The sequence below is a fragment of the Saccostrea cucullata genome, unplaced genomic scaffold (assembly GCF_032062105.1).
Source record: "Saccostrea cucullata isolate Sc308-1 unplaced genomic scaffold, CSIRO_AGI_Scuc_v1 ctg10391, whole genome shotgun sequence".
Taxonomy (NCBI): Eukaryota; Metazoa; Mollusca; class Bivalvia; order Ostreida; family Ostreidae; genus Saccostrea; species Saccostrea cuccullata.
The window spans coordinates 1-11,046 of NW_026936417.1; the positions used below are offsets into that span (position 1 = coordinate 1).

The window sequence follows — 11,046 nt, forward strand, 5'->3', positions numbered from 1 at the left end:
TGCTCTGAATGTCCTACTGTTCGGAACTTGTTGCAGCGATACATGCTTCAGCCTGCCAGAGATCAGTCCTCAAATGGAGCCACCCTTTTAGCTGTACTGCCAATTCACAAACGAGGAACAGACCCTTATTTATGTGGACATCTTGACATTGGTGTATTCTACAATGCCCTTGCCTTTATTTTTACATTAGATAAATACTTTCCCACTACTAAGTACAAACTGCGTGGTCTAGTTGTCGACAGTTGTTCAAACAATTTGAGAGTAGATCAGGATCTTTACAGTTTGTTTTCACGTGGACGGTTGTGCAATACAGAGTTTTCATTTGATGGAGAGATAAGCAACAAGACCCTTGCCGGTGTTATAACTAGTACCTCTGATCATGTTATGGCAGCAAACCGCGTCCTAGCCCCACTAAGAGTACCTATTATAAGCAATAGCGCAACTTCTACTGCACTCAGTGATAAAGAGAAATATCCATATTTTGCTAGAACCGTTCCACCAGACAACTTTCAAATGGACGTAATCGCTAGAATTCTAAAAAATAAAAACTGGAATTCAGCTTCTGTCATCTACAGCAGTGATACTTATGGAAGAACTCTATTCGAGTATTTCTTAACCAGAACAAGCGCCTTGCAAACATGTGCTGGGGCTCAAATAGCTGTTCCCTATCCAGCAACTTTAGAACAAGCAAAGGATGCAATAAGATATATCGAAAGCGACTCGAAGTCTAAAGTGATTGTTCTCATATCAACTGATCCAAAGATTGTTTTACAAGCTGCTAAAGATCTAAATGTGCTGGACAAGTATGTATGGATTGGAACAGACACATGGGGTGCTAGCCTTGAAGTTGTCAGTGGAATGGAGGGGGACCTTTTGGGATCAATCACGGTGGAGCCAAGATCAACTCCCGTTGAAGAGTTTGCCAAATATGTCAGTGAGTTGACATTCAATGAACGTAAAGGGATTCCTGATGATTGGTTTGAAGAGTTTTACCAGATGTTCCACAAATGTAACATTCAATCTGCGAAAGTTAACTTTCCACAATACAGTGCTTGTACTGGAAGTGAAACTATAGCTGACTGGGCCAGGATAGATTTTCAGCCTTATGTCCTGAATACCATTGCAGCCACTTATGCTTACGCTAAAGCCATCGACGTAGTGTCCAATGGCAGATGTCTATCCACGGCTTCCTTTGAGGAATGTTTCAGAGTAGACGATTCTTGGAATGAACTATTTAGCAGAATTCTGAATGTCGAATGGAATATCCAGAATAGTTTAAAATTGAGTCGTTCTTTCATCTTGAAATTTAATAACGATCGTTTCTGGGACGTTGGCTATAATATCAAAACATTGTCCACTTCTACGGGATACCAAGATGTAAGTAAAAGCCGTTTACAGCAAGAAGCACACATATCAATTTGTCAGTAATCAATAATTTTTTGCTGCATCTTTTTCTTCACAAACTTCTAGCAGACTAGTCTTAATACCTTTGCTCCCTTTTCATTTCAGATTGGTAGCTTGATCAGCGATAGTTTCCAGTTCTCATCAAACTACGACAACAATAAGGGAAATAACTGGTCGCCTTGTCGAAGCACTGCAGTTTGTGACTGTTTAGCCCCAGTTGTGAGTGCGCAGACAGGCAACGATACACTAAGACGTGTCAAAGCATCGGAACCTAGGAACTATCTATTTTATAACATTATGAACACTACAATTAACAATCAATTTGTGCCCATCTATGATTTAACCTACAAGTGGCCAATTTGGGCAATAGCTGTAGCAGTTCCTACCTGTGTCGGATTGTTTATCACCTTTTTCCTCTTTTTATACCTTCTAATTTTCTACGAAATCAGGGGAGGCACTACCATACTGGGATTTATGACGATGCTTGGAATTCTTGGAATCTATGCCATCAATTTCGCCTTCTTTCTTCCAGCTGCAACAGATACATGTGGAGCTAGACAGTTTTGCATGGGAGTGGTATATGCAATCGTATTTGCTGCTCTTCTTGTCAAAGCAGTCGACAACTGGCGATTTGGCGAGAACGTCGATTACTTCAACCAACAGCAAATAAATGAAAAATACAAAGGAATCACGGGTACCGGGGTATTACTCTTAATTGCTTTGGGAATAGTCTGTGTGCAGTTAATCATACCCATTCAATGGCTGGTACATCGTCCTCCCTCTGCAAGTTTGATGACTGATGCGACAGAGATACACGACTGGATGATGTGCGATCCACATGACATGTACGACAAAGCGTTGGTGATGTCCATGATATTTGTCATGTTTTTAGTTTTGCTTACTGCCATATTTTCCGCCATGGCATGGGACAGTGATAACAACAACTACGAATCACGTTGGATTCTGGTCTCCAGTGTGTGCACAGCCGGCTGCTTCATGGTGTGGATGATCGTCATAACGAACGCGTCACCGCCATATCGTGACGCTGCGGTAGCACTAGGTAACTTCTTTAACGCCACCGCCATTTTGATTTTCACCATCATCCGAAAAGTGGTGATCATGTTGTGGCCACGTTCGGAGGAAATGGAGGAGGAGAAACCTGGATCAATTATTGACGAGAGGGGTATGTCTTTACAATACCTACATATCATATTTTATTTACATATCTGGGTTTTGGATTAAGACTACCGGTAGTTGTTGGGCAGTTTTTGTCATGTTCTTCTGCCTTTATTTTCAGCAAACGATGTGTATTCCACTGTTTATTCAAATCCGGGCTATGACAACGATGATGCAGTCTTCCAGCCGTCTTCACCGAGACAGAGTGAACTTGACAACGGAGACGTGGGATTTTAATCAGAAAACAGACAAAGTGAGTGGACAACTAGGATGATTTTTTTAAATTATAAAACATCCAAGAAAACTAATGGCAGAGTCAGCTTTAATTTACATTTTGATAATTTTTTTTTGTAGAAGAAAAAAATATTTAATAAGCAGTGCTATTGGGATCCTCGGGAGGCGGGATAGGGATCCTGAGGACTCGGGGTAAAGCTGTGAAATGTCTCTTTTATTCCATATCCACGTACGAAGGGCAGACGAAAGCCATATTTCCACAAAAGCCAGTACCCTCGTACGATAAGGATAAAATAACTTATTGTCTTCAGGAAAATTACCAGTGTAACTGTTTTCGGAAGTTTCACCATGTGAATATTTTTTTGCTCTCCTCATAATCAGTTACTTTTTAGCGATAAATAGAAATGATAATGACAATTCCAAACTATTAAAAGAGATTCTTTGTCCAACATTTTTTTGCTATTGTATCTTGCCATGATACTAGCTGTATTTGTATTAAGCAATCTCAGTCTTTGACCATAATGTCTTGATGACTTCTTAGAAAGATGCCGATTTTTTTTGTGTATGAGTGTTTAATGCGTATGTTTGTTAGTGGATGAGTAATTGTTGAGAATGTCATATGAAATACTTGTACATTTAAAGGCTTCACCTAGTTCACACGTGATGTGCATAAGTAGTACGATGTTTATAGATTTTTTGTACTATTACATACATATATGATTGTGATATATTTTTTATACAATAAATAAATTTTGTATTTATTTTTTCTTTATTGAATGTTCAGTAACTGACGATAAAAATAAGAGGCCCTTGGGCCACAGCATTCACTTGAGGAACTTTGACCATGCTGTTCTTTACTAGACTTTTCACCGTTAAAATACCTATTGTGGCCTACCCTATCCCAGAAGTCATGATTTGAACAATGTAGAATCAAGACCACCCCAGGATGTTCGAACAGAAAAGTTGGAAATATTCTACTTACATTACTTCTGAAATGATAGAAACGATGTAATTTCGCAAACCATCGAACAAAAAATGTTCACTATTGCTTGACGTCACGGCGTAAGGCTGTATAAGGATTAGTATTTGCATGATCCGAAACTATACGATCATACCTAGAGAGCTAGAATTTGTGCAAGCTGATTAACATTGGAATTCTTTACCTGCATTTTAAAAGAAACAATTTTCCGGAAAAGGAATAATATTACTGATACAAAATACTGCAGTGTTACTTTCTTTACTCTTTTTGTATGGAACTGATTATTCCATTTGATTCACCGTTTCAACATGTCCGTGTATCCTTTTTTAGCTCACCTGAGCCGAAAGCTCAAGTGAGCTTTTCTGATCACATTTTGTCCGTCGTCCGTCCGTCCGTAAACTTTTCACATTTTCGATTTCTTCTCAAGAACCACTGGGCCAATTTTAACTAAACTTGGTACAAAGTATCCTTGGGTAAAGGGGAGTTTAAATTATTAATTAAAAGGAAGGGTCAAGTTTCCTTACAAGGGGAGATAATCAAGAACAGACAAAAATAGGGTGGGGTCATTAAAAAATCTTCTTCTCAAGAACCACTTCGCCAGGAAAGCTGAAACTTATGTGGAACCATTCTTGGGTAGTGTAAATTTAAAATTCTTAAAATCATGACCCCCGGGGTAGGACGGGGCAACAATAGGGAATCCAATTTTTTCATAGAAATATATCTATTAGGAAAATCTTTAAAAATTTTCTCATTAAGAACCAATGGGCCAGAAAAGCTGAAACTTATACGGAAGCATCCTTGGTTAGTGTAGAATCTAAATTGTTAAATTCATGACCCCCAGGGGGTAGGGTATATCCACAATAGAAATATATAGAAAAAAATCCTTAAAAATCTTTTTCTAAGAACCACTGGGCCAGGAATGCTGAAACTTTTATCGAAGCATTCTGGGGTAGTGTAAATTTAAAAGTGTTAAAATCATGACCCCCGGGGGTAGGGCGGGGCCACAATAGGGAATCAAAGTTTTATATAGAATTGTATAGGAAAAAATATTTTAAAATCTTCTTCTCAAAAACCACTGGGCCAGTGGAGCTTAAAGAACAAAATTCACTTCTTATTATATTTGGCCCTGAGAATTTCCAAAAAGTTGGGTTTCAACTGAATCAAAACTTTATAGTGGAAATAAATGTTGGATATATGCTTGCTTAAAATATAAACCAAAATTTTTAGAATGTGTTCCCGTTTAACTATATTATGGCGGTCAAAACATGCATGGAATGCGTATTTCCGGAAAAATCGTTAAAAATCAACTACTTAAAAGCATTTTTCAATAGGTCCGCATCATAACACCACTTTAAAATTTTCTCAGATGAAATAGTGATTTAAAAGCATTCTTTTTGCAAAAAATTACGATGGTGTTATTTTGCGGACTATGTTTATTTAAAAAAAATTGTTAATTCTTAAACCACCAAAACCCATGAATAAGACAAAATGGTGCTATAAGACGTAATATTACTCGCCAGTTATCGCCGAAAAATCGTAAATTTATAGGATGAATTCTTCACATCAATATTATGAATATCAAGTCAATGTTATTTTATACATTTAGTTGCAATGCCTTTGTCTATAAAGTCTTATCGATAAAACAATTTAGAAATACAAGTACGTCATTTTTAAAAATAATGACGTCACAATGGGGGTGTAACATTTTTGATATTAATATAGATCTATAGGCCTTTGTGCAATTTAATCTGAAGCGTAAGAAATATATACTTACATTGTATCGTAATAACAAAGGGGCAGAGGATAGAAAATTTAAAGATACTTTTTTATTGTCAAGAATCACAAAGTATGCATGTGCTCTAAGCATAGACCTAAAGCGCCTTATGTCTATGCTTCTAGAAAGCATCTGTAAAACTTAAATACTTATTACGACACTCATTTTATATATTTGCTAAGAAATTGACAATGACCAGCGTATTGCAGTGGTTAGAGCATTGTGCTCTATAGAGTCGCCAAGTAAGGAATTGATCTTTACGTCGCGGATTCGAATCCCACTGTGGGACGTGGAGACAGGTTCCCGCGTCGTAGTAAGCACGAAAAAAAATTACCTCACTACTACTGTGGCTATCTTTTTCCAAGCCCAACTTCCTTTTACTTCCATTTTTTTGCATACAAGACTACATTTCCTTCATATCACTTTACTAAGAAGTGGGGGGGGGGGGGCAACCCACCTTTCAGTGGACATTTTCAATAGTAAAGGTAAAGGTAACCCCCCCCCCCCCCCCCCCTGTTGCTACGTCCCTGAACATAATTATACTCTTCCAAACTTAACTTTTTACCTCTCTCTCTCTCTCTCTCGACTTTTTCCTTATGTAAAAAAAATATACGCTTGATTAATTATCAATGAGCTAAACAAATGCTGAGTGTACAGCTATATTTTGCTTATCAATGATTATAAGTGCTTCGGTCTTATACAGGGGCGGATACAGGATTTGTGGTTAGGGGTGGCGTGGATAACTTTGTAGAGGCAAGGGGTATGGGGGCCGCCTTAAGGCCCAGTGGTGGGGGCCCAGGGGGCGAAGCCCCCGGAAGCTCCTGGGTTTTCGTGTATTTTAGAGTAAAACCAGGCACAATAAAAGTGCATAATTTTCAATTATTTTTGTTAAAAAGTGGCATACAAGTCCAGATGTTTGAATAATAATTGTATTGAATGTTTCTCAATTCTCATTGTATTATAACACATGCCACTATAATAAACGATTTACTTACTTATTACTAATTAATAGTGGTACTGGTTAGTGATGTACCAAAGTACGACGTGTTTAATACTTGTCATATCATACTTAGAATGGTGGGGGCGCAACCCCCGGAAGCTCTGGGATTTTTGTGTATTTTAAGAGTAAAACCAGGCAGAATAGTAGTGGTTTGGTTAGTTTTGTACCAAAATGTGGCATAATAAATATTAGTCACATCATACTTTGAAAAATTTAGCGGGGGGGGGGGGGGGCGCACGCCCCCCACGCCCGCCTTAAATACGCCAGTGTTATACACGTGTATTTATGAAAAAGTGACTAAAATATTTCAAATAATGATATTGTTCTAACCACTCATATCATTATATAAACCCATAGAACATGTAAATTATATCAATTTTATTATCTGGTAAGACCGCCCCGCTCTTAAAAATAAATTTTAGGGTGATCTTTCCTTCAAGGGGGCTACACCTTATTCCATTCTTTTGATTATATTTTCAAAAGCAAAACTGATATAGCAAACTACCAAAAAATGATGACATGTGGAGGGGGGGGGTATGCAACGTTCAAGAATACCTTGTAAAGTACAGTGTAGATAAGATATATAGGAAGGAAAAGGGTTTAAAGGTTTGTTTTGTTTTTATGTTTTTAATCTGCTCCATGGAAGTTGCTGTGTCACACTCATGACTGTACAAGATGAAATAAACCCTGTCTACTTTTCCGAGAATCGACATGCTTTTTAATAATGAATAAACTGTGTGGTACATGTACAGTGTACCTTTCGCTCCTTGTTTACTACGGGTGTGAAATTAAGTACAAGTATTTAGCTCATCTATGTACCAACCGATATATCTACACAACGTCAAGTTTTTTTTTTTTATTGTGAAATTGCACCTCTCGTATACAACCTTGTGAAGAGGAACGATAACACAAAACCTTGACATTGTGAAATGTAAAGGTTAAATTCGGTCTGTTCAATACGCGTATCACGTAGATTCTGGTAATATTTCTGCATGTATCAGAACAATAGCTTACAATTTGTTTTATGATAACATGAATTTACTTCGAATTCTCTGTTTGGAATATTGTTTTTAAAAATAAAATAAGAAAAGAAAGAAAGAAAGCCAAAAGCCGGCGAGCCACACCGACATGCACATTAACTGCAGAACTGACCATGTAGTTTTATGGTGACCGTGGTCAATTCCATTTTTTTTCAGACCAGCAAGCACAGGTCTTCAGCTACATGCACACTAAATCATTTTCTATAACAACTTCAATCATAATCCTTTTAGTCGTTTACAAAGTTTGGTTATTACGACCGTCTTTAAAACTTATGCGCTGAATCGAAACGATAAACTACTGTATACATGTACGAGAAATATTATACATTTATTGACCGAGTTCGAGAGCTACATGCATTTTGTCGACTTTCGAACCAAACTTGGGTCGAGGGTCGACATAACTCATTTTGCCCGAGGACACGGTCAATAAATGGTTTTTTTTAAAAATACCTTTTATAGTTTTTTTTTTACATGCATGTATCTTGTACTGCGTCCCGTGATGTAAACTTCATATCCATCACTGTTTATCACCAACGAAAGCAAATGAGATTAAGGTCCGCCCATAATGTGACGTAAGCGGCCTAACATTTCATCGACAGGTCCAACATCTCACTCAGCGGTCCAACATCGATTTTTATGTCTACTCAGTAAAACATTAAATATGTTAGATCTTTTTCATACAGATTTGTACAAGAACAAATTCTTAAACCTAAAACAACACCATTCTTTTCTTTCCACTTCTTAACTATAAGACATACGGCTTACATCTTTGAATAAAACTTATAAAAATGTTTCAATAAGCATTGGTATAACCAAGCAATACATCTCAAATAACGACTTATTTTTATAATAGTAGGGGAAACACATTTATAACTGTGAGCATTTGTCATCTAATAATCAATTTCATTTACTAATATGTCGTAAAATTCACAATATCTCAGTTCTTTGAGATCTGACCGGAAACTAATTGGCAGAGAGTAAAAAAATCTTAAATGTAAATTCCAAAAAAAGAAAAAAAACGCTGGAAATGGGATGGTGGTGCTTCGTGTTATATAATCACATACATGTAGAATTGGCCGCCGAATAGAGATAGACAAAATAAGTCCAGATAACACTTTTTTTTCTCGGGAGAACAAATGACTAAGGTAGAGGAGAGATTATTTTGAGCTGATATTCGCAGTCCGGATGTCCAACCTTCAAAGTCAGTTACGTTGAAAAGTTTTACTCGCAACATATAAAATTGTAATTCAACAAGCGACAAAATTGAATGAGGGTCTTTCTCCTTAGGCGTAGTTCCATCTTCAATATTTTGTTAAGTCAACTGTTCATGATAAAGTCATAAAAGCGAAATTGGTTTCAATCAGTATTAAATAACACGACGATACATCTATTTAAAAAAATGCAATGACCAGAGGGAAGAAAGATAGAGAAGCAATGACGTCATAAAAAAAGGCGACAAACTGAGTAGGGTCATCAAACTAACGATAAAATAGTAAACTGTTTATAGTATGATGGTGATTTTTTTTAAGACTTCCTGTACATTTTTGTTTCAAGTTCTTTTAAATATTGTTAGCGGCATGAATCTCATGGCATCAGTCCACTAACATATGAAAACCCACCAATAAACAACTATTTTCTCTAATAAATATGATTTTAAAAAAGATGTCAAACATACGAATTGATTCAAATATTTGCCATTAATAATGAAAAATAAATTAGTAAGTATGGTATACTATCATATGTAGAAAAATAAATTGCATTTTGCGTTTGTGAGAGAAATTTAATGAACCTACATAATAAAAAATGCATGTTAGCTGGATATATTTTGAAATATTGTATCCCATTCTTGTTCCTGACGTCGCATAAATCAACGTCAAAATATCGCAACGTTAACGTAAACAATGCTAACTTTACAGCTATATAAAACATAAATAAAGCTTTGTACAGGTATATATTGATAATTTCATAAAAATATACACTCTCTAGAAGAACTTAGAGGAATATTATTAATTTTGACAAGGGGCCGAATTTTGCGACAAGTGAACCAGGTTCTTTATGTGGAGGCATCCTGAGGTAGTGTAAATTTTAGATTGTTAAAATCTTGACCCCTGGGGTGGGGCGGGGCCGCAATAGGGAATTCAAGTTTTACATAGAAATATATAGAAAAAATCTTTAAAAATCTTCTCAAGAACCACTGGTTCAGGTAAGATGAAACTTATGTGGAAGAATCGTGGGGTAGTGTAGATTCTAAATTGTTAAAATCATGACAGGGGAGGGGGGGGGGCTAGAGGGCCTCAATGGATATAACAAGAGGGGAAATCTGATAAAGAACTGCATCACCCGAGTTACTCAGATGAGCGATGTGGCCCATGGGCCTCTTGTTCTACATTTCTTTACATATTTCATATATCAGTATATGTATATGTATATCAGTATATGGACATGCAACACTAAAGAAATGATTTTTCTAATTTGTTTCCTGATACCCTGGTTGGTTTATACCATAAATGAACTAGTCCAGAAATAATAAACAACGCAGTTCAACAAGTCATGGTCTCCAGATGCATACTCTGTTATTTAATTGTCTGTTAAGATGCACATAATAAATAAGAAACCAGTGCAATATCTTAGATTTTTCTTTCCAAAAAAGGCTTAAATATTGAATTTACTTATTTCATTCTAATATATGATAGTGGCACTACCCCCTTTTTAAGGACCCCCCCCCCCCCCCCCCCATAAATTAACACACATCACAACTGTTCACTTTAGTAGAGAGAAAAAAACAACACTCCAACAAAATGTGTATTTAATTATATCCATATTGTAAAATGTTTACAATGCATGATTTGATAACAGATTTTATGATAGGTTTACAATGAAGCTTTCAATTTAGATCCAAAGGCAGATCACTCCACTTGCAGACCCCCCCCCCCCCCTTTCCCAGAATAACAATTCTTTATTATATAGTGTAGAGATGATTCTTCTAAAGTTAAATAAAATCAAGGATTCCATTTACACAAGGTTTTCAAATTATAAGATAAGGACATATTTTAAACCCACAAAAGTATATTTTCAAAAAGATTTATCACTCCTCCTGCAGATATTGATTGATTTAGTCAGGCAAGCTTTTTGAAAAGTTGATACTTAATTTTACATTTTAATTCACCTCAACGAAATGGGGGGAGCTAATGTAATACCGTTGGCGTCGCAGGTTACGTTTTGGGTGCAGTTATGTTTTAAAGTACCTATTATGTGCCCTCCATTAATCCAGAGATGCATGGAAGATGCTTCTAGTGTGTTTCATTGTACCAGTCAATGTTTCAGATGCTGAAATGTCAGCTTATAAATATTTTTAGAGCAGGTTAGGGTTTTTGGAGCAGACTTGCTTCGAATTCTGGATCTAGAAAGGTCTTGTCACAGCCAATATACATGTATAATA

General features: G+C 36.5%; 1 protein-coding gene across 1 annotated transcript; it reads left to right on the plus strand.

The window, feature by feature from the left end:
- The first annotated feature begins 6 nt into the window (after nt 1–6).
- LOC134245557 (metabotropic glutamate receptor 3-like) lies at nt 7–2,833 on the plus strand. The gene is made up of 3 exons (XM_062727835.1): nt 7–1,377; nt 1,510–2,587; nt 2,702–2,833. Exons 1-3 carry the CDS (start codon nt 43–45, stop codon nt 2,815–2,817), a joined length of 2,529 nt encoding a protein of 842 aa, XP_062583819.1. The 5' UTR covers nt 7–42; the 3' UTR covers nt 2,818–2,833.
- The last annotated feature ends 8,213 nt before the right edge of the window (nt 2,834–11,046 follow it).